At 40.7% G+C, this 24,489-nt stretch overlaps 1 protein-coding gene across 6 annotated transcripts in view; it reads right to left on the bottom strand.

The window, feature by feature from the left end:
* Window positions 1-249: 249 nt before the first annotated feature.
* The window catches only part of NFIA (nuclear factor I A), a 394,588-nt gene continuing 370,348 nt past the window's right edge, over window positions 250-24,489 (bottom strand). For 3 of the 6 annotated variants that reach the window (XM_002750888.5, XM_009001349.5, XM_009001351.5), the window contains one exon: window positions 250-7,724. In XM_002750888.5, the coding sequence (XP_002750934.1) occupies window positions 7,707-7,724 (18 nt within the window). In that variant the 3' untranslated portion in view covers window positions 250-7,706. The remainder of the gene's footprint in view (window positions 7,725-24,489) is intronic. The other 3 variants (XM_078332012.1, XM_078332013.1, XM_078332014.1) reach the window with 1 other exon arrangement.

Here is a 24,489-nt window from a genome sequence, read left to right as displayed (position 1 = left end):
GATACAATATATACGGCACTCAGAACAGTATTGGGCACATAGTAAGCACTATGTGAGTGTCAAGTACTGTATTTGTCCAGGTAGGTGAAAAAAATAACACTGCCCATCAGAGCATGGCCAAGGATACTATGTGCCTGACAAACCCCACAGGGCATAAAAATCATCTTCCGTGGGAGCCTCTAGTCCACACCCATGACCATCACTCAATCACCCAGGCAAGCTGTAAAGCAAATGATGACACAGCTTCCATAGCATTAGCAATTTTTTATTTTTCCTTTTTTGTTGCATAGGAAATGCAGTACTTGCTTCCAGTAATTGTATTGTAATGTGAGAAGGTGGTAGCACTAATGGTTGAATACAAGAGTTAAACTAATCCACACCAGCTCAAAAAACCTGTGGAGATTTAGTTGAATAAGAATGGACGCCCACAGTGATTCTCAACCAATTACAAATTTTCACAGAACACAGTAAAACTAAAAGGGTAACTATGAGAGTCAATACAAGTATACTAGAGGCACAGGGGGCCCGGCTCATAAAAACAGATTTCAGACCAAGTTATTAACACGGGGGTGTTTCGTTTCACAACGGATCTCTTACCATCACTAGAAGTGTTCCATCCCCTCCCCCTACAATTTGAAATGGAAAATGGAGGTATTGCGAGTGGACAGATTTCCATGTGTGGTGGGAAAAGTTCCCAGTGAACTTTGCTCCGGTGAGGGGGCAGGGCTAAGGATGGAGCAGGGGATCAGAAATTTGCCTGTGAGAGTCTTCCTAAAGGACCTCCTAGAACCTGATAAAGCTCCTAGTCTAGGTCTAGTTAGCATCTCAGTGGTGAGGCTACCAAATGCCTTCGCAGTGCAGAGACGATGGTCTGAGACCAGGGAGAAGGCACCTAGCCGGCAGCTCTCTCAAGCCTCTGTCCCAGCAGAGCTAGCGGCCTTATGACCTTCGGTTGCAATGTCAAAAAAAACCAAAACCAAAACCAAACAACAACAACAACAAAAAAAAACCCAACAGCAAAAACAAAAACAAAACCCAAAAAGGCTAATTTACAGACTATTACCAAAAAAATAAAAAATAAAAATTTTAAAAATAAGAAGAACACAAAAAAAGTCAAAGGAAAAGTAAAAGGTTTTTTCATTTTGAGAAGCTGAGTATAAAAACAGCAGGAAAAATGTTACATTGGACACTATTTGTCCTGGATACCACTGCAGAGATACGAAAGTTCACATTGTACGACCTGGTGGGAGTTTTCCACCACGAAGGTGCTCTGGTTAGATTAGAGGTAGCACTTCCACTGTATCCTCCTGTGGTTCAGACACATTTTGGGAAAGTTTGCGTTTTTGAATCAAATAGGTGAATGAGTCTACATGTGAAACTCAGGGTACCAGGCACACAGCTGAGGCCCCAGCCCCACACATGTCTCCCTGTTCTTAAGCCCAGCTGTGGGTGGTCCCCCTTATCTTTCTAAGCATTTCCGCTATCTGCTCCCCACATGCCCTCCCCCTAATCTGGGTAAGGTTACTCTTCAGGGGAATAAAAGGCAGATGGGTGCTGGTTTAGGGAAAAAAAATGAGATGAAATTTATTTAATTTGGGAAGCAAGTAATTTCAAATTTAGATCAAAAAAAGTACATTAAAAAAAATCCCGTGTTAATAGCAAATTTCTTTTTCTTATGAATCGGGCCCAAAGTTTGTACAGAGTTTTACTTTTGAAGAAAATATTGCAACTGTGCATGAAACTAAATAGCCATGTGATTTCTTAAAATTTTTTTCTTTTTTTTCCTTTTAATATGAGGAGGTCTGGTGTGAAGACGGATCAAGCATGGGTACCTGGCTAAACACTGTCCATTAAGAAAATGTTTCAGTCTCAGCAGAGCCTCCATTGAGGGCCAAGGAAAATGTCCCTCCCTTGCAAATGTTTTCAGAGCGTCTTCGTAGCAGAGTTCTTGAAATTCAAACGGTGGTTTTCAGACAAAAATCTTGCCAGGTACTGATTTCTGAAATCAAACACCCATGCTTGTCCCCTAGGAAAAAGGAAACAAAAAACAAAAACAAAAACACAAGTAATACTGAATTTAAGTAAATGTATACCTCCAAAATACTGAAAACAGCCGAAATCAAGAAAAGACAGAATTTGCGTTCTCAGTGAAATACCTTTAAACCTAGCTGACAAGAACCAAGTCAGAAAAAAGACTAACATAACGTTGAGTAATATTCATACAGTTCACTAAGCATTATGGAATAGCATGCATTAATATTGTACGGTTATTTTACATCACCTATACCAGAAGGTCCTGACTGACAGACAGCGAAGGCTACCGGTGTAGAAAAATCTTACTTCAGAAGAGCAATATAATACAGATTTCACAGGCACTACATTTTAATATATCAGGTATTATGCTGGTTTTCTTATAATTCTTTCTGTCCTAAAGCTGGCATTATAACAATGACCAAAAAGGCAAGGATTGAAGTAAACGGAAAGTAGATACCAAAGTTGATATAGTTTTTTTTTTCTTCAGATAGATTAGTGCATAGTTCTCATGCAGATAAACACTGCTATGCATTTACACTGTTGGAAAGCAGAGTGAATTGAGCCCAAGTTGTCACATTTGTGTAAATCATTTTGTCAGCCTATAATAGCACCATGTAATGGATTTGCATTAAACATTAAATTGATTTCAAAATTGGTGACACAGTATTCACTACAGTTAAGTGCTATGGAATAGCTTCAATGTTACCTGCTATATATCAAAGCAATTTTCATCCCACTGCTTTTTTATTGGAAAAAATAAAAGGAAAACATACACGACGCTAATTAGACGAATGCACAGCCTTGGACGTGGAGAAGGCAGAGTGGGTTTACTGTCAAACAGTAAATACATGCATTGACTTCAAGACAGAATTGGCTTTGGAAGCCTGTTTGAATGAAAGCTGAGCCGGTGGGCAGTGCAGCTTTCTGAGACTGTCTTTGGACAGATCTCGGAGGGTGGGTTGTGAGGTGCCACTGAAGCTCTCCTTACATTACTATGGTGGTTGTGTTTTAGATTTGTTCTATGGAGGCCTGCTACCAAAAATAAAAAGAAAAGAAAGAATGAAGGCAAGAAAGAAAACAGAAGCAAGCAAAAAGAGAGAGAGAGAGAGAGAGACACCACCACCACTATGGACAAAGATATTTCCAGAGACATGATGCAAAGTACATTGAATGACATTCTTAGAATCCCTTTCCCCTAAAAAAATAAAAAAATCACAGAAAAAAATGTTTTTCTTAATCCGGGTTTTGTCAATCCTTTATGACACTGTAACTACAGAATCTAAAGCTTATGGGGCTAAGAGCTTGGGAAAAATGAAAGACAAACTTTTGGAGATGGGTCTTGCATATTCCTGTGGGCTGACTGAACACCGTGGCTTGGGGAAGTCTGGGTTCCTTCACACTTCACCTGTCAGAAAATGAAGATCATAAGCTCTGGGGGGTGTAACCTTGGCGGCCTGCCTGGAGCCCACACCTGGTGGCGGGGACGGACCTGGGCTGACCATACGTAACTGTCATGCCAGGGTGTGAAGAAACAGAACATCAGTTCAAACCTCAGAGGAAAGAAGAAGGCTCTCTAAGATGGAGAGAGTGGCATTACGGACGGCCTCTGCCCGCGAATGATCAGAAAAGGGATGTTTTGCCGGCAGGGACAAGGGCCAGAAGAAAAAGTCTACAGAAAAATGCTCAGATTTAGTGTTCGTGCCTCTGACTTCAGTTCCCAAACAAAAACCACAGAGATTTGAGGGACTCATCTTTGCCAATCTTGTTAATGCCATTTGATGGGAGAGAAAAAAATTCCAATGTGTCTCAGAGTCAAGGGCTGGGCCTTCAAATGCTGATAGCTCTCGGTCTGTCTGTCTACACACCCCAGGTAGCAAAGTCTTCCTCAAACATCTTCACTAGGCTTTTAAGCTAAAAAACAGAAACACTGGAAACTGTTGGTGTTTCTTTTTTCCTGCTTGATCACAACTGAACTAGTTTCCTGCTGCTTTCTGGACAATGAAACATGAACAAAAATGTAACTTAGTGTATTTAATACTTAACCCCTGTTCGTTATCACCCTCCCTAGACTGCCTCCCTAATGTTTTAAAGCCTTTAAAACATTTTTTTTCCTGCAATTCTGTTCAGAGTTCCCTAATTTTAGCTTCATCAAACTTAATACAACAAAATACCTTCAAAAATACAGCATACCTGTAACGTCCATTTACAATGGTTTTTCAGTAGACCTATACTTCTCAAGCATAGGAATATGCTATACCATTGAGAGAAAAAAAAAATAACTGTATTTAAATACTTACAAAAAAAAAAAAGGAAACAGGAAAGTTTTAAACTTAAATCCAGTTCCCAAAGGGGGGGGTAAAAAGAAAGAAAAGCAATTCTATGAATGCTGCCTTTATAATGAACAATCAGAAATTTCACTAGGCTAATTTGACAGAAATTTTTCCTCATTTAAACAACATTACAAAAGTCCTGCATTATAAAATAGGGTAGAATAAATCAGTGTAATCAATAAAACTATACAACAATACAAATTACATATCTTCTGAGTGGGCAGTTTATCTCTCTCTTTGCAGTCATGACTACAACATGCTCACTAAAAACAACTAAAACTGCCCAAACTATTGCTTAGTTTGTTTTGTTTAAAAAAGGGTGCAATTTTATTGTATATACAACCAATTTACTGGTAATACCTTGGCTTATTGCAAGGTTCTGACAAAATGTTTGTCTAGGCTTTTTTTCCCTTCACTGTGAAGCACTGAAAGCTGCTATTTTTTTCTTTTTTTTTTTTCTTTTTTCCTTTTTTTTTTTTTTAGTGCACATATGTCATAATAAAGTAATGCCCAGCTAAGTGCTATAGGGGAAGGCAAAGTATGCTGGCTGGCTATAGGAAGTGACACCATACACTGACAATCACACCATACAACAGCGCCAAACGACTATTCAACCACTTATCAGACACATATGAAAATCCAAAATGTTTTATTTTATTTTTTTTTCCTTAAATAGAGATAACCAGTAAACAATTTTCAGAACTTGGAAGTTTAAAAACGTGCATATAAAAATGGGCATTATATACTTTTTATTGAATGTGGATTGACTGCAGTCTGCTAAGAAAAATGGGGTGTGGGAGCTGAAGAAAAAGGAAGTTGTCTTTTTTTTTTTTTTAAGGCTTGCTTGTGAAAGGAACAGTTGTAAAAACAAAATTGCTTGAAGCAGGGTCAGCTTAGTGCTTCACAGTTTGACTGCTTCTCTAAGAGGAGCCCTTCCTGCGCACGTGCATTCAAAAATCACAAAAAAGTACAAAGACAAACACCTAAAACACACTGCGTCAAGTGCAGCACCGACTTTGGTCAAATAAAAAAAAAAAAGGAAAAGAAAAACTAGTAACTGCTAAGCTTTTCTACATGATATAAGCAGGTATTGCATATTTTCATATATCTGGGGGAAAATAAAGGAAGACTCCAAATAAATTGTAAAATGCAGCAACATCCAAAATACTGATATTCTAAGCATCTACAGATCTCAGAATAGCACTGCCACCGACCGTACAGGACAATAAAGACTACTCCTATCTGCGGAACAACTAGCTTCCTATTTAGTTCTAGATGTTGAAACTGACGATGGCTGACATAAAAGTCACATTTACAAAAAGTGTCTCCAAATGCTTGACTAGGGAAAAACCCCTTTCAAAAGAGGAGCATGTGCAACAATTCCACAAATAATCGCTATCCAGGGCAAGGCACATTGATATGGAATTTTTGTTTTCGTGCAAATTAAGGAAAAAAAACAAAACAAAACAACATTGTTTCGGGGGGGAAAGATGAGGAGCAAAGTGTCTTCCCAAGAATTTCAGTTACTTGATTGTATAGGACAGTAGTAGAACCCTTCTGAAGGGCTGAAAAACATAGTTTAAAGGCAAGTGCCTAGAGTAGGGATTACAATATTGTGTCTTAATGCACTCTACTTTATCCTACATTAACTATATAAAAATTAGTTACTAACACTAGAACATGCAGAGACTTTCTCTGATCAGCAGGGCTTGCCAACCAGAACGTATATATATGTATAGTATAGGAAACCTTCTTGAAGTCGCATGGGAAGCAAAGGGGTGCTTCGCTGTCTGGTAGAAAAATCACTTGCACTTTTTTTTGTTTTTGTTTCTGTGGTTTTTTTGTTTTTTTTGTTTTTTTGTTTTTTGTTTTTTTCATAAGATACAGGACATTTGGGGGTGCAAACTTTTTTTTTTCCCTAACAAGTACCCTTGATCTGAATGGGCACCAGCATTTGTGTCAGTATTGGTTTCATTATTATTATTATTATTACTACTATTATTATTTCCCATAGCCCAGTTCAGGGATGCACAGGTCTTTAAAACTTCTGGACAATCTCTGGTACAATGAGGTGTCTGGTAACTGATAAATCCTATGATGCCAGATACGTGTAAAAACTTTTAGAATTGGCATAATTCATTATAGTGACTTCTAGCTTATAAAATTAACAGATACCATGATTTCATTTTAGTCATGTGCTTTGATAACAGAAAATAATTAGCATTTAATGTAGTTAACATATTGTGGTAAAAGCACCATTAGATTTGTTTTTTTGTTTTTTTTTTTTTTTAAATTTCCTTCAGTTTTTTTAAAGGGATACAAGTTTAACAATAAAAAACATAAAAAGCAAAAATAGCTCCCCTTTTTCTTGCAAGGCTGTTTTTTACCCCAATAATTTAGAGTCCTGGGGTGAAAGGACTTGAAAAACAAAAATAGAATTTTCAACAATCTCTATCTTACAAAGATATTTAGCTATCCAATGAAATTGCACTTTACTCAATTCAAAATTCGATTGTTTTGATTGATTCCTGTCAGTTTCTGTCAAAACAGACCATCTTCCCCATTTCCATGTGAATTTTTGTGTCATTGTTGAAATTGTTGAAAAAATGTTGTTTTTTTTAAATGTAAGTGCAGCATTTCAAAACTTTTACAAAACTGAACAGTAGTAGTAGTAGTTTGCCATTTTCGGAATTGTTCTGCAATGTAAGTGGATTCATTGTCCTTGCGGGCCATGTTATATACTTAACTGCTGACTGCTGAACCAAAACAAACTAAAAGAACAAATCAAAAAGGAATAGAACTGCATTTTCTTTTTCCAATATGTTACACAAGAACATTGCCCTTTGACTGTCCCGTAAGTTATATATTGCAGATCTCAGCTACTACAAAAGATTTAGTTCTCCACGTGCCTCCTCGATGCTCAAGGAGGATCACACCTGTGTGGGTAAATTCATGAAATACTGTGAAACAGCCAGGCTCTGTAAGGAAAGTGTGTTACAACAGGAAGTCAGTGAGCAAGGGTAGTCCTCTGCTAGCCACGTCACCTAATGCTCACGCTACTATGGAAACACTTCAAATGTTACAAAGCCCAACCATTTCCAGCACCATATGAGAAATTACAACAGTCCCTAAAGTATTTAAAAAAAAAAGCCCAAAAGGTTATGGCCTTTGCTGTTTGACCATAATGCTTGCTGTTTCCATGTACAAGTTGATTTGAATCGGTTTTTCTCCCCTTCCACTGACAGTGAAGTTGGAACTGCGCTGGGTTGAGGTTGCGTCCGTGTTACAGAGTTGAGAAGGGGTCAGGTGGTCTGTCTGGTGGATGGTGGGACGCTGCAACTTTTATCCCAGGTACCAGGACTGGAAGACAAAAGGAGAAGTGCAGTTAGAAGCACAATTTGTAAAATAGCGTGTTTTAGGAGTTGCCTTTTCAACCATGAAATCAGTATGTACGTAGGGACGTGGGAGGGTTCGCTGGGAAGCGTAAAAGGAATGGCAGACAATAGTAAATCCTGTGACGCTGAAACTGATCTTACTCCTCTGAAATTATACTTCATTGTCTTCATTCGGGTTTTCCAACATTCAAGTGTGTCTTACAAAATGAGGTATTTCTGTTCACTTGACATACAAATAAGGGTTTTGTTATCTGATGGAGGCAGTCATAAGAGGGCAGGAAACTTGACCATCTTGTTTATCATTCAATCCTCAGTGCCTAGCCCAGTGCCTGGAATACAGAATGTTCTTAATGAAGAAGGGCTGAATGAATGGAGAATGGGTGAAGGGAGAGGTTTCATGTGTCAATGAATGGCTACTCTGATGATTTTCAACATCTCCTTTCAGATGAGGTACAGGCACTGAAGACATGATTGTGGCACTCTCCTAACAGGCACAGATGGTCAATACTGATACAAGAATGACTGGAGGTAAAGTGGAAAAGGAGCTGTACCAGTCTTTCTGGGTGATTCTGAGCAAGTCACAGCATTTTTCTTTCCTTATATATGCAAGATTTTATGAGGGAAGATGCTCCTTTCAGCCTAATATTTCTAAAATCATATTTTCAAAAATGAAACATAGTAACTAAGTAGGATCAAGATTTTACTCTTAAGTACCACATTGTCCAAAGGAAAAATGAGGCCACGGCATACCTCTCTCATTCATACTTGCATTCGTGCAGCATTTATTTAGAGCCTTCTATACAGCCTGCTGGGCCCAGTTACTGGTTATCTTCTTTTTGTAAATGCTTAGGTGATTAGCTTTGAGTAATTGTCTGGTCATCTATCACTTTATCTTGCTGGCATTTCTTTTTCTGTTAGCTAGACAGAGTGAACAATTATGGACTAACATCAGAGTTAGTTTCTCCAGTGAAATAAAAAAGTATGCGGCTTTTGCCGACTTTTCTCTAGAGATACCCTGACAAATTCACTACATTTATCATTATTTACAGAAAAATTACCAAAGCGTAGCAAAAGCCCATGCTTCTGAATTCTCTAAGGTGACAGTATCAGAAAGGGTTCTAATTGGGTTGCTTTAGGCAGGTGAAGGACCATCCCTGTGGAAGAGATTCAATTAGGTAAAGTAAGGACTCATTTGGTCCCCAGGGATGAATGGCTAAATGATAGCTACATGGAGTTTGGTATAAGATTTCCTAGTCACACAAGCCACGTTTGATTTCCAGAGGAGTTTAAAAAACTTAAGCCCAAACCGAAAAACTACTCATCCTGTAGACTTTTAGATGTGATTCTTTGACCACATGCTTTGTGGAACACAATAAAGCCTCTTGTGTCCTGAAAGGAAATCAGCCTGGCAAATACACACGGCCTAAATCTAACTGGACTAAAGAAAGAAGAGGGGGAGAGAGAAAGGAGGGAGAAGGTGAGCCCCAAAGTGTGTTTCTAGTAGGCCTCTACCTAACAGCTGACTCTAATCCACGCTACAGCCGCTTCCTCTCTTGAGCAAAACAGGCTGAAACTTTGGGTGCAGGGACTAATGCGTACTATTTCTGTTTTCACACTTTCTAAGGCGGTTGTGAAATTCCAGACTTCTTCAATCTGACACTAAGGTAGTTCTTGAAGCAAAGGCCTGGGACCCAGTGAGTCAGCAGGGGGAGCAGTTTTCCACACCACAGTTTCTGGACGAGACCTCGGGGCACTACAAAAATCTGCAGCGCCTCTGCACTTATCTTAAAAAGCAAAGCAAAAAAAAAAAAAGTTTCTTCACACATCTTACTATTCAGTTTGTGCCTTGCCGACAAGGTTACCCCAGAGCAGCTCTGTAATCCTTCACTGAAATAGGCTTTATTGATTGCTCTGGTCTATTGTTCTCTTTTCAAGTCCCCCAAGTTCAAGTTCATCCTGGTGTTACATCATGTCTGGTTGCTAAGAGCAACCAGACAGACCCAGACGTGACTATCATTAGCAAGAAACCCTCTGCTCTCCTCCCACCAACCTTCCAGTGGTTCTGACGTAGCAGGCCCACTGCAAACACATTGAAGTATTTATTCTGCCTAATTTATGACCTACACAGCAAGCAGGACCCCCACTCCAAAAACCAACACTGTTGTATATTTAATTAATCTGTCTTTCTCTGGCACTTGGGAAAGTTAGACAAAGGACTAATTATTGTGTTTCACTCTCCACACTTTTCTTTTGGGGGGTGGATATTTGCATGGGAAAGAAAACTACAAGGCCCGGCATTGGCCCCCCCTCCTCTTTTTCTTTTTGCCCTATTGACATTTCATGAAATACTTTAGCTGCTTAAGGGAATTAGAAAAAAAAAATGCGATGTGAATGTTACTCCTTCTGAGTTGGTATTCAGTAACACAAATCAACTCATGACATGTTTAAATTTAAATGCTAACCACACACTCTCAGAGTTACTTTAAAGGTTAGTTTTTAATCAATAGAAGTTGCTGACTCTGGGTTTTTGAGCTGCGCACTGCAACTCTTGGGCTTTTGTCTAACGTTAAAGCTTGAAAAACTTTTTTTTTTCCTTGAGATGATTTTAGCAATGATTTGCAGACACAGAAGGCTATTGTGCTCTGACCAGCAACATGTCAATAGAGGGGCTGAGCTGCCCTGTGGTGGGGTGTCAATATGACTCCTAAAGGCAGAGGTTGGGGGTCTTTAATAACCCGTGAAAAAACCTTAATTAACCCTTTCAGGCCCAAACCAAAACCTATTCTTAAACTTGTTCACTCCTATAATTTGACCATTAGTACTTATTTCAACATCACTCTAATCTTCATGACAATTAACCCAGCTACTTGACCAAGGGTTTCCAGAATAGGGACTTGGTTAGGGAAACCACACAGGGAATTTTTTTTTTTGAAGTCTCTGATTAAATCATTTATTTGCAGAGATGGCAGATAGACAGTTCTAACAATAACAATAATAATAATTCATACATCTCCCTGAATTTTCTCCTAATCAGTTTGTAAAGACACTCATAATTCCACTGGGATGAGTGTGACAGTCACACACGTGTAAGCCAATCAATTTCTACAAACTTCCGTGAGCTGCTAGTAACACCAGATGGACAATATAATGTTTGTAAAAACCTACTTTTCTCTTGTCATAGTTTCTTATAATTTCCATTATGCAAGTAGTACAAGTTTTAGAACATTCATTGAGGAATGACTCTGCATATTTTCTTCTTGGGTCATATAAGAAAAACATAAAAGACATCTGAGACTATTTGATTTTGTTGGGGTTGAGTAGCAAATCACTGAGAAAATGTTGACACATTAAACAAAATCCATTTATGGAGAGTCAAAAAACCATTCTCAGATATCTACTGACATAAGCTTAGGTTTCATATGGTTTCTGCCTTCGTACTTTATAGCTCCTTAATCTACCCTACTGTATCCAAATGGACTACAAAGGACTCTCCCTGCCTCTGAGTCGTGAGTGGCATTATTACAATACAATATAGGATGATGTTATCTCGATACATTTACATTAAGGAAGTAAATGCAGAGCTTTGATCTATTTTCTCCTCGGAAACTTTCAGCTATAGTTGGTGTGGAGGTCCATAAATCCACACTCCCACCAAGGCTCCAGTTACGGAAAATTAGTCGGTAACATTCACAATGCCTACGTTTGGGATGTGCTGAGCGGGAGTGGGGAGGGAAGGGGGGTGATTGTCCTCTTTCAGTGTTCAAGGTGAAACATCAAAAGAAATCTGCAGTCCAGGACAAGAGCTCAGCTTTCCTTTTCTCCAGTCAAATGAAGAAGTAATCTCATCAGGTTGGAAAAGTGCTGACTAAGGATTTAATAAAGTGCCTGCAGATGTGGCGTCTCTAAGGTATTCAACTCATGTAATGCAAAACAGCTCCACACTGAATGTGCTTATAAAATTTCATTTAACCATTGCAGTGCGACTTTTTTCCCCTCACAGTTCTCTAAGGAGTTTTATCACACTTGCCACCCGTTAATTTACGGCTCCATGAAAGTTCGAATCCCATTCCGCTGGGATTCTGGAATACTCACAGTAGTCAGGTTTTATGAACCATAAACAATATCTATCTGACTGCATCCTAAACAGGAAGCCCGAAATAGCAGAAGGTGCCTCTGAAGGTACCAATCTCTTCCGTTTCTGATGCCTCATGGAGAGCCATCAGAACACAGGGGCCATCTTCCAAAATATGGACATGGGGCTGCTGAAGATACAGCTGAGGAAGGCCCCAGCTGCAACCCCCGAGTTAACAACAGATGCTCTGAAGTGTGCAGCCACTTTTAAAAAGGCTTTTTACATCCTCTTTTTACTAAGAGGGCAGGAAGCACATTCTAGAGGGAAAAGAAAAAATCTCTGAGAGATATTTTTTATATTGCATATTTTACTTTAACCCCCAAAAGGAACAGCGAGTGCTGGGGTGGCAGGGGCAGAGAGGGCAGAGTGGACTGTGATGCAGCACAATCTGTTTTTCAGATTAAAAACTTAAACAAAAGGCCTCAAGGGCAAAGTGTAATACTGCGGAAGGGGGCTGTTAATGTGGAATGCAGAACTGGGTGTGACACTTGGCTTTCTTCTGCAGGCAAGGTGGGTCATTTGAGGACATTCACACACATCAAATGGAAACGTGCAAACACAGGGCCGCCTCCCCGCACCCTGCAGGCCCAGCTCGTCATCAGTCCCCAAAGAGGACTCGGCCAACCATTGGGCCAAGGTCAAGCAAGACTACAGCAGTTGGCTGTTTTGCACTGTCTCCTGAGGAGGGGCTCACTTTGCTGGGTCACACTACTCCCGTTGGTCATTTTTGGCTTCCCGAACTTGCAAGGATGGACTAAAGCCCACCCTTTAGCCCAAATGAGTTGTCCTTGGCAAATCAGCCCAAAGCCCGGTAGCCCCGTCTCCCCATCTCAATGTGAGGGAAGTGGATGGGGCCTCGGAATGGACTTCTGGTTTCTCACATTTGCAGACACCATTTGGGAGCATTTATTCACTCATTCAGTAAGCACTAAGGGCCTTCTATGTGCTAGGAGCTATGGATGCAGGCTCTGGGGATATAATGAGTAAAATAAATACAGTCCTTGCCCTTAGGAACATTCTTGTCTATTAGGAAGAAGGGGATAGATTTTAGACCCTTCATGATACCAGATAGGCTGCTTTTCTCCCAATAGGATTTTTATAAATTTCTGGCAACGAACGATGCCGAGTATCCAGTATCCAAAGGACTGAGGATTGATTGAGTTTCACTTTTTCCACTGACCAGCTGTGTGACTTCAAGCAAGCCAGTCGCTGTCCTGGGGATATCTCATACTGGAGGACCATCTCATACTGAAGAGAGGCAACAGTGATTTACACTGGTTTCTTCTGAAACGGTGTCCTGCCATACACAGGTGTTAGTCACTGGTAATGCCAGCCTTTGAGCTCTGCAATCATTTTTCTTGTCTGATTTTATTTTCTTAATTAAAGAAAGCCTGCTTTTAATAACTCCAAACCAAGACTTGTTTATTGTACAGAAAACTATTAAAACAGTAATGGGCTGTGATTGGCTCTGGGCACCTTCGTGGCCTTATCTTTTCACCACTTGTCCTCAACACTTATGTGCCTTAAACTTCTTCCAGATCCCCCAAAGCCAAATGCTTTCTCCCTGCCAGGCCTGGGCACAGGCTCTCCTTGGCTTTGCTCATGCTTGCTAGTCCTTACATTCTAAGATTAGATGTCCCTCTTTCAGAAGGGTCTTTCTTGGGGCCTTTACCCTCAGGATTCTTCTCTATCACAGTTGCTAAACTTTAATGACCTGTTTTCATCCCAGGCAAGCCGAGTATCCAAGGGATGCCGGGGTAGGCATATAATAAACACTGTTAAATAAATGAAGGAAGGAAGGAAGGAAGAACAAGCTGTATTGAGGTTCCTAAAGCCTGGTGTCACTCGCCCCAAGGGGGGTAAAGCAAGGTATCTGGATGGATGACTTTGAGCATGCTTGAGCCACGTTACCATGTCTCCCCAAATGACAGACACTCTCCCTCGAGGGACACAAGTCTCCACAAACCACTCCAGGCAGTTCCAATGGGAGAGTTGCTGCAGCAGGGCCAACTGCGTCAGTAGCATGTGCAATAGTTTTGTAACATGGACTGCTGCCTACTTACTACAAGCTCAGAGGGGTTGTCCAAACCACCGATCCCTGGAGAATGACTCTGCTGCTCCTAGCCAAGACCTCCGTTTTGGTTCAAACCTCAAGACGGGAAAACACTAATCTTTTTACCCAATAAGCCATCCAGTACCTCCAAACCTTGAGAGTGCATACACAATCCAATTATTCTGACTGTTCATCCAAAGTCGAAATCTTTCACAAGATTTCAGCTTGCCCTAGTGTCTCTCTTGCCACCAAGTACATATTTCTTGTGGTCTCTCTTTCCATTTTTCATCAAGTAACCTTTTGCCTCATGAAATCAAAGACTACTGGATTAAAAACTGCACTGTAACCCACCTGCATTTGCTCCGAAATCTTACTAGAGAGCTGCATGCATCGCCGTAAGAGCCAGGATTCTGGGATCTGAATGACAAAAATCCTGGCACCCTTACAGATGAGTTAGATCATCTTAGGCAAGTTAGCCACACTAGGTCTCAGTTTTAGACTCCATGGAATGGAGATAACAACTTTATCAGTTTTTGTGGGGATTAAATGCCTGGCTAGGGGCTACTACAGAAAACCAGAAGGCCAGGGTAGCTGGGTTCTCTCACTGTGAAAAGTTTCTGGGTCCTTAAGGTCCATGTGAGACCAAAAGTCCCCGGGGAAAGCAAATTACTCTACAAGGCGGCTTTCTCTTATTTAATGATACAATTTCTTAGTTAAAAGTAGCAGCTATGTCAATTCCATTTCTCCAGTTGCAAGAGAAAGTTGTTAAGAAAATAAAAACCTGTCTTTAATTGTGATATTAAAATCAGAGTGGGGAAACCAACAGCACAAAAGGAATTGGCTCAAGTTTATGAAAGGCATTTGGGCCCTTCCCTTGCAAGGCTAAACTGCACGCCTTGGAGGTTGGGGGTGAGGGGGAAAGGGGAGGAAGGGAGGGAGTAGTCAGGCAACCAAGTGGGACAGAAACAATCCTATTTTGGTTTTTGTTAGCGAATGGCATACTACATAGATCAGAGACTTCTTATAAAATACAAACCCCCACTGTACACAAAGCACAGGAAAATGTGAGGAAAAAAGGGAAAAACTAAAAGCAGCTTAGGGTGTGTTAACGCTGCTATTCTGTCAGCTTAAAGAGTATTTTATGCTTGATCAACAGCTCTTTTTTATTGTGCTTTTCTTTCATTCATTCAAGACATCAAAGCCGGGCACCACCAGCGTACCTGCCCTTCTGGAGCCGCTTATGACGGGGTTCTAATGAAGCACGACTCTGGGAGCCGGAGACCCCCGTGGACACGGCAGTTCAAAGGGAATATTTCAACAATGATTACATTTTGTAAATCTTTTTATGAAAGAGACAGCTTATTTCCTGCTTTTTCATGAAAAATAGATTCTATCCATTAAATTGAGCCCGCGCCACGGAAGCTGCTTGAGATCTGAGGTGCAGCGTGGAGATTAAGGGGACAATGACCCAATGAAATTGTCCCAAGTTCCTATCTATTTGGTCATGATGGCACTGCCGGATTGTCTGGGTGGAACCCAGACAGTGCAGTGGATGGCTCTGCTGCGGAAAATGCAGTGACGAGGGGGCTTCGCTGCTTTACTTCTCAACTCTGGCCTCTGTTTCTTTGTATTTATTGATTCCACAAAGTCCAACAAATATCAGCAGACAGGCCACACTTTCTATTGCATAAGAGCAAGGTAAAAGATTTAAGTTACAGATTCATTAAAGGCTGTATTTTAATGCCCCAAAATGGGACAGACCCTTTTCCACATGGGAAGTCAGCCATAAAAAAGCTGGCTCCTGGTCTGAAGACACAACACAGGCTTTATGATTGGCTAATGTCTCCCCCAAAGGCAAAAATAAAGAAGCAGCCGAGCTCTTTGTAACTTTTGATTTCACATTAAAATAATCTTTTCCCTAGAAATTAAAAAAAAAAAATTTGGCAGGGGGAGAATCGAGGAGCGTGGGGAAGGAAGGGAATATGACTTCCTAGGGAGCTATGAAATGAAAAAATGTATGTTTTCTACACATCGGATTCCAATTTTAATTAAATGCCTGTTGTCTAACAAGTGCAGACAGTCACACTTGGGGTTGGCCCAATGGTGGCCCAGGGAGGTAACCTTTCTTGTTTAAAAAGAGAGGCGTGGGAGTGGAGGCTGGAGCTCAGCAGAGCGGGGCCACATTGTAATAATCATTCCACTGCGAGCTTCCCCGCTCTTGCTCTTCCCAAACATGACTCAGGTTGAGAGCCAACCGATCGCGGAGGCCTCAGCGTGGGTTGTGCAGGTAGATAAAGTCCAGTAAGAGAGAAAATAACACTGAAGTAAAAAGTCCAGTTATTTCAAATACATCCTGTAATCGTATGCCAGAAGATCTGGCCCTTCACCAGAAATGAATTCCCAAACTAACCTTTCCAGCCAAGAAGCCCTTCAGATACTGGATAGCATCTGGCACCTTTGGACTTCTCCACCCCAGCAGGCGCTTCCACACTCAAGCCCTGGCACGGGTCTGCTTCTTACTTCTTTAATTCTCCCCTGTCTACCGTTCCTCTTCTTTCTACTTCCATTCTCTATTTTCTCCCACCCCTCAAGTTAGTGTCCCCCTCCCTCTTCACCTGTGTTTAATGCCTGTGCAGGAATCATGACAGACCCCTACTCTTTCTTTTTTTTTGAGTCTCACTCTGTCACCCAGGCTGGAGTGCAGTGGCACGATCTCGGCTCACTGCAACCTCTGCCTCCTGGATTCAAGTGATTCTCCTGCCTCAGCCTCCCAAGTAGCTGGGACTACAGTTGTGTCACCACACTCTGCTCATTTTTTTCATATTTTTAGTAGTGACGGGGTTTTACCCCATGTTAGCCAGGATGGTCTCAATCTCCCAACCTCGTGATCAGCCTGCCTCAGCCTCCCAAAGCGCTGAGATTACAGGCTTGAGCCACCGTGCCCAGCCTAGACCCCTACTCTCTGCCAGGCTGTGCAGACCAACAGTCCCTAAGGATTAAGAAGGAAATGAAGAAGGACTTGAGCTGCAAACCATCACCTCGAAGGCTTCTGTTGTGAGCCAAAGAAACAAGGCACACAGGCAGAATTTGGAGAGAACGCAAAGGCAAGTGTGGCATCTTCGTTTTCAGATTCATGAGGAAAAGTGAGAGGACAGTGAGGTGTTACTGAGCACTGGACTGTGGGTCTGGTGGCATGGTTCACGTCCCAGCTCAGTCACTGGCTTGCTCAGGGGCCTGAACTTCACCAGACCTCTCTGAGGATACTACAAGATCCTGTTGCGATGCCTTTCTTTACCTTCTAGGAACACCTGCTTTTAGATATTACTGGTGCCAGGAATCATTTTTTTTTTCTCATTCCCAGGGTAGAAGGGATATTGGCAAAGGTAAAACTGTTGCTATCTCTCACTGAGGTCAGAAAGAGCTTGGCCGTGGAAAAAGGCAGATCATGGAGTCAGAGATCTAAATCCTAGTCTACAGGGGGTCAGGGGTCCAACTTTAACTTTTCTGCAAAACAGGCCTTGGTAGACTAGTTATCACAGCATTTGAGGGAAAAAATAAAGTTAAAAACACAAAACAACTTTCAGATACTGGCCTAAAAGGTAAGGTGCACAATTACGTGAGGCACTGATATGATCTAGATGGGAGGTGTATGTGTGTGTCAGGGTTTCATCTGAACCAACAACCCTGGATAAAAACCAAACAATTTTCCTGTGTGCAGTCACAAGCTCTGTGTTATCCTAAAAGCCCAAACCCGGAACCAGTGAACAATACTTTTCTCCTCCTTCTGAGGATGTGGTAGGATTTAAGGTTTTATGACAACAAAACTTGTCTTTGTTTAAGACGTGACTTGCAAAACAAACCCACATGGGAGAGTCTGCAGTTTCAAATGACAGTAATTTTTTTTTTAATGCTGAAACAGCAAATGCTTTTTATGTTCAGATTTATTTCCTTCTAAATTTGTAGATTAAATTTACAACTAAGCAACATTCATTGCTACAAACAATTAGATTCCTCCCAAATATTTCCAGGGGATGTGAGGGGGAGGCTTCTTGATGGGGCTGCGGTTGGGATTTGTGCAAGGTGAAGATCCTACAGCATTGACAGTCTACGTGAAGGGCCTTACCAACAACCTGGCCGTGTACACAGCATATGTGATTGGCAGAGCTACTTGACTTCCCTGTCAGGGATCCGTGCTTCTTGGAGAGAGGTAATATCATTCTAACACAGATGATGTAATTTATTTTTTACCTTTTTAGTAGTGACTTCTGAGATGGAGGCGATCTCACAAGCAAAGATTATTGAAGACCGATTCAAGAATGTATTTTATAAAATTGAGCATGCATACAAAATCATTCTCACTTTGTTTTCTGATAAATTCCACTTTGCAGTGCTCTACCAGTAAATGAGATTTGGGAACAAACTCTGAACACACACACACACACACACACACACACACACTGCTAGTTTGAAATGGTCCCATACCTCTACTGCCACTTTACTTATTATCAATTAATAAAATCAATTACAGATGGCATGACTGTTATATGTTGACAGGCTCTTTAAGTATCCTCTTCTCTTGTTAAATCACCATATGGATAGGAAATTCTATTGTTTATTTTGCAAGAATGGTGGTAAGTTCAAATGATACATATATACTTCCGTTCTAACTCTGTAATCCCAAAAATCTCACAGATATGCAATTTGTGCTATTCTAGAAGAAGGTTCAATGAAAAAATACTTTAAGATTTTTTTTCCTTCTTTTAAAAAGTAAAATGTCTGAGCTAAAATATGACTTCCTGTTCTACGGCATCAGCCTTTCTGTATTGTTCTCCAGGAACACGTTTACAAGTTCAAGTTCAGGTTTAAACTAAATAAAACACTCCTCAGGAGTTTATAACGGAGCCTCATTTACATGTGCTCCCTCTGAACTCCGCCAGCCTCTGTATGCTAGTTTCCAAGGCTTGGTGAAGGAATGTTTTACAGTTGGAATCTGGACTGCTTTCTCAGGCATTTCAGACTCAGAGGCTAGGCGGCACCAAGTTCTCGTTAGTATTAAAAATTTCCTCAGGGCTACTCCAGAGGCAAGGAAAGACAGAGAGAAAGGCAGGGCAGGGGCCAGGAGGACTGTGGCTTCTTGGTTTTCCCTAAAAGGCAAAAGGCATTCCAGTTAACCTTATAGTTGAGAGGTGAGTAATGGCTTCTAGATGTAGATTCTAGAATTTCACAGCCATGACTTACAATTTCTGTGCGACGAGTTTTAGCTTTCTGTGGAAATGGTCAGTGCACAGTGATTCTCTTCAAATTTTAAAACTAGGGTTTGCTTAAATTGTTTTTCTGCCTTGAGGATTAAGTTATGAAGAGAAATGTACCCAGCCCATAAGAGATCCTAGTTTTTGAGGTCAAAAAGATCTCAGGGATTTTCCAGCCAATAAAGGTGCATCAGAGAGGAAGAAATGGCTGTTTTTCACTTAGAAGCAGGAAGAGTTGAGGGGGTTCTCAGATGCCCACAGGGATTCAATCTGGAAAGAGCTGATTTCCTGGCTTACTGAAGTTAAGACTCAATCTTCTTGCTAAGCAAGGGTCCAGGAGCTCAGAGAAAGCAGCCATCATCTTCATGGGCAGAAATGGAAAGGGCACAGAAGAAGGAGGACCAGGACTCCACTTTGCAACTTCTCTCTGAATTAGAGTTTATCTATAATAGCAAGAAAGTGGGTACAGCAGGAATAAATCAATGAAGCTAACAGTAGCTGTAACCTCATGGTGATGCTCAAGAGTTACTTTTAGCATCTTTTCATACTGGAGCAGTTCTTTCCTGATAGGTGAGCATACCCAGCAAATCTGCAGGTTGTGGCATTCCTGGTACCCAGATCCAGCAGCTGTGTCCCTGAAGGGTGACATGTGATGAGTCAGATAGTTCAAGAGTAAGCACTGCTGTAGGGGGGTTCAGAGAAGCAATCGCATGGATGGGGGTGGATGGGCTAGGCCTGTGTGGTGAATCTAGATCTCAGTTTGCACCTCTGTTAAGCAGGGATGCAGATCACCTTGCTAGCATGATGCTTGTGAGGATGAAATGAACTAATATACACATTTTGTCTCCTAACAGGACTGGAATTACAGTTCTTAGGAGGGCAGAGCTGATGCTTTTTTATTTTTGGAGTTGTCGAGGTGGGGGAAGGGGAATCCTCTCTGCCTTGGGGAAGGCAGAAACCTCATGTTCATGTGCTAGATCATGGTCTTTAGTTGCCCTAGTGTAATAATGAGCTGTCACTTTTCTTGGATAAGTTCAATAATAGCATGAGTATGCTAGCTATATGCAAAGCTTTTAGTCTATTTCCTTAATCCCCTGAACTCAACCTAGTTCAATGCTAAAAAACATTAAGGGTTTTCTAAAACCAAATTAAATGTGAATACGCTTCTAAATAAAACCCTCTGCTGCAAAAATCAGAAATTTCCTCTACTGGATAAGGACATGAATGAAAGCGGAATCCACTCAGATGATGCTCTGCAGAAACGAATGATAAAACTGGTTTCTTTGGGAGCAGCTGTTTAGTTACAGTGATTGGGTGGAATTGGGGCTTACACCTCTAACTGTTTCTCAGCCTTTAGCCAGGACTGATGGGCTGATTTCCAGAAAGAAGACAATTTGCATAAGAGATAATTTCTCATTGGTCAGTCAACTCCAAATGACTGAAAATCACGTGTTTTTCTTTTGTGTAATTTTAATTCTTTCTTTCTCATACATATTTTTCAAACTTTGGTTCGTTTTCCACTGTCCTTTGGATCCCTGCCAATAAGGGCTGCTATAGGAAGTCTATTAAACATAACTGCTAATGTCACTTTTTTTTTTTTTTTTAAAGCAACTCTGACAAAATGGTGAATGGGAGAAATTTGAAACTTAAAATGGTTTGCAGATTTTCCCGGGGATTTAATTTATCCATGTGGGTCCTAATGGTTTTGAAGACAATTTGATAGTTGATATAATAGTTGATATTTCAAAGTGAAACTCATAGTTTCACTCAAGATACTTGTTCATGTGTGGGTAGGTAGATTCAGATCTAATCTCATTTCATTTATGCTGATTCTTTGGGTAAAATAGTAGTCTCATTCACCTATAACTTTCTTTAAGAAACAGAGGGCACGACCTTTGGAAGCGTGCTTGCTTGATCAAGCTGTATGGAAGGTGTGGTATGAAGAAGGGAAGCTAGTTTCTGGAAGCGAATCTGGCACCGGGAGGAGCAACGCTTCTCTCCTGTACTCCCTTAGAGTTACCTACTCAGCACGTGGCATCCCTCATCGGGGCTTCATTCCATGCCTGCTTCCAACTCAAAGCAAGCAGCCAGGAAGGGGTGCGAGGGATAGTCCAGAGTTGACACTATTGACCCCAAGGCTGAGGAGCATTAGTGAATTCCAGAAGGAGTTTCATCCAGCAGTTCTTGGCTTACAAAGGTCACTGCGACGCAGGGCCCAAGGGACCAGCCAAGCAAACTGCCTTCCTGGAAGACAGTGGGGGTAAGGGAAAAGGAACAATGATGTGAATGGGGGTGGTGTGAAGGGAGTATGCTACATCTTTAGACTTCAAGACAGGAGAAAAACACTTGGGAAGAGGCCATCTACGAGATACAGCGAGGCCCTAGTTAAATGGGAATGATATAACAAAGAGCAACATTCGGCATTATCCAGATAGCAGAGCGAACAACTGGTAGATGCTAAAATCATTATAAGATGTGAAATTATACCTCTCACTGCTTCATTATCACTCTATTTCATAATATTTGTCTAGAAAGGCACACAAAGCCTATCAGGTTAAATTAATCCTAATGATCAATTTTAGTTTTATTCTAATTAAATAATTTCAATTTAATTAATGCTAGCACAGAAATTAGTCAAAATTACAAATGTAAATGGTGAACTTTAAATCAAAGGTCCTCCCCACGACCTGCCGCATGTAGAGGCACTTTAAATAAAGTGTTTGCCTGTGAAGGTGGATGGGAATTTTGACCTTTGTCTGCACTGTGAAGAATAGAAGATAGAAAAGTATGCAACAAAAAGCTGCCCAGGAGCATAGACAGAAGCACAGGACACACACACACACACACACACACACACACACACACACACACCCCACACCCCTGCTGCATGTCAGTCTATGAAAGTAAATCTTGCAAAGTGAACTTTTGAATTACATGCATTTGTTCCTTGGAATTCCAATGTATTTGAGTCAGTCTAATGGACATTGGGCTTTTATAAAACACCTTTGTAAAATGGAAACCACCCACCCATTTTCTAAGCCACAAATACAACCACTAGTCCCCTCCCTCCTTCATATCAGGTCCTTGCATCTCAGTCCTGCTCTGTCTCAGATTAGCTTTGAGGCTTTACAAGTTGTTTCAGCTCCCCAGGCTTTGGCCCTCTTATCTGGAGATGCTACTTTATTAAAATGATATGCACTTTATTCCAAAATACTCTTAGAGTTGTGTCTGAAAAAATGATGGGAGTCTGGAGTAGATAATCTTTAAGGAAATTACCAGGTTCAGTGTTGTATGTTTCTAAAACTTTGAAAAATACCGGCATCTTAAAATGGATTTGAAAATGGTACAGGGCACATGTGTCTGAGTCATCATATGAAGACATTTAAATAGCCTTTCTTCCCTCTTCATAAAAATCCAAAGTAGATGATATTCAGAGCTCAAGAAATTTGTGGAAAAAGGAATCTGGCAAAATAGATATTCTTTTTCAAAAAAAAAAAAAAAAAGTGGGGAGGAGGATACAAAAATCTGAAAGAGAAAAAAACCCACAATAAAGAGAAACACATGTTCATTTTTTGTGTAATTAAAAAATAGGTACTGATGAATTATACTTAATAATAGGTCTGTGATACCACTCCTCTTAAAAGAATGCTGTCCAGTATCACCGTTATCCGTAAAATAGCCACAACTTCTTTCCTCAAAAGGAGGTCTTCATCCATGATCCTCCATCTCAACTTGTTCTCAACTGTATATGAGAATTATTTGGTAGCAATCAATTCACTATTACTGTTTGGGGACATTACAGAACAGCAGAGTAATTTAATAATATAGTTGATTAGTATAATAATCATCATTAAATTTAGTAATGATAGTGGGATTCCCCTTACCTTGCTTAATGATCATGGACAATTCATTTCTTGACTGCCAGTGGTAGAAATGGTTTTTGAAATATTAACTTCTGCCCCTTGGGAATGACACTTAGCCCATCACATTTAAGTTTTGACCTTCACTGAGCAGCACGATCCTAATCCCTTGATTTTATAATCTTAACTAGGAAACATTAAAATATGGATTGACTCCAGTTGGCAGGAATCTTTATGTTCTTTTCACTAAAAAAGCTATAAATTCAATGGTTGACCTTTTATTTCCAGGTCACAAATGACACCCACTCAGTTTTGTCCGTTCACACAGGATTTATGTTAGGGTCTACAGGTATAAGCCATGAAAGTTGAACTTTAATGAAATGTCTTTCAAAGATGTGCACTTAACCAAAAATTCCTCACAAAAAATTAGCAGGTGGCCTTTTAAAAACAGTCATTATGTCCTCAGGTTCATCGCTGGCCTCCACTAAGTCTATTTTTCATTTGTAATAAGTTTCTCCTCATATCATTTTTCAGGGGGTACAAATTACGCTAGTATTTGGGATGTCAATAATACCTTAGTTCCCAATTTAGGTTTCTAAACGGAAAGATTTCTAAGATGCTCTCTTTCCCATCACCACAATTCATCTCTCTCCAGTTGAAAAATGTTCCTTGTCCTTTTCACAAAATCAATGGTATTGATGGGAGGCATTCTGTGTTGTCAATCAGGGAAATGTGATTTGATGGGACCCCAAAGCAGAGAGATAGGGAGAGGAATACCAAACCTGCCCAGGTCCGCACCATCGGAGTGAGATCGATGCTTCCCATAATACTCATCCTGTCATGTGGCACCTTGTCACAATTAATAATGTAGAAGGAGCTGATTAACTTAAGTAAAGTGCTCTCTGCTGTGTAAACACATAAAGATCTATGAGGCAAAAAAAGGGGGGGAGGGGGTAGGAGAGAACAAAACGTCATTTTTATTTTTCATGTGTACACGTTCTCACTTTCTATTCTTCTCTTGTAACAATTACTGTACCAGCCACTCTGGCAGAGTCAATAAATTGATCTGGGTCTTGACGCAGCAGCAAGGCAGACTAATCTGATACACCATTATATGCACTGGAGAATGTGGGAGTTTGGGGTTGCACTCAGGTAACACAGGGCAAAGGGAAGGAAGTGAAGGCCAGCAGCCTTACTCTAGATAGGTAATTAATGTTCAGTGTGGAGCTTCTGGACTAGATGGATGCATATGTATCAGGTGTGTGTGTGTGAGTGTGTGTATCAGGGGTGTGCGTGTGTGTGTGTGTGTGTGTGTGTGTGTGTTAGGAACAGACAGAAAACGAAGTCTTTACCTTGGCTAAAGGATGCAGCCTAAGTAATACCGTATGCACCACTTATTTAAGTCCCTGCGGTATTTCAGTCACTCATACCAATCT

Source organism: Callithrix jacchus, chromosome 7 (genome assembly GCF_049354715.1).
Source record: "Callithrix jacchus isolate 240 chromosome 7, calJac240_pri, whole genome shotgun sequence".
Classification (NCBI taxonomy): Eukaryota; Metazoa; Chordata; class Mammalia; order Primates; family Cebidae; genus Callithrix; species Callithrix jacchus.
Note: the sequence above shows the minus strand (reverse complement) of the source record. Positions and strands in the feature narration are given on the sequence as shown.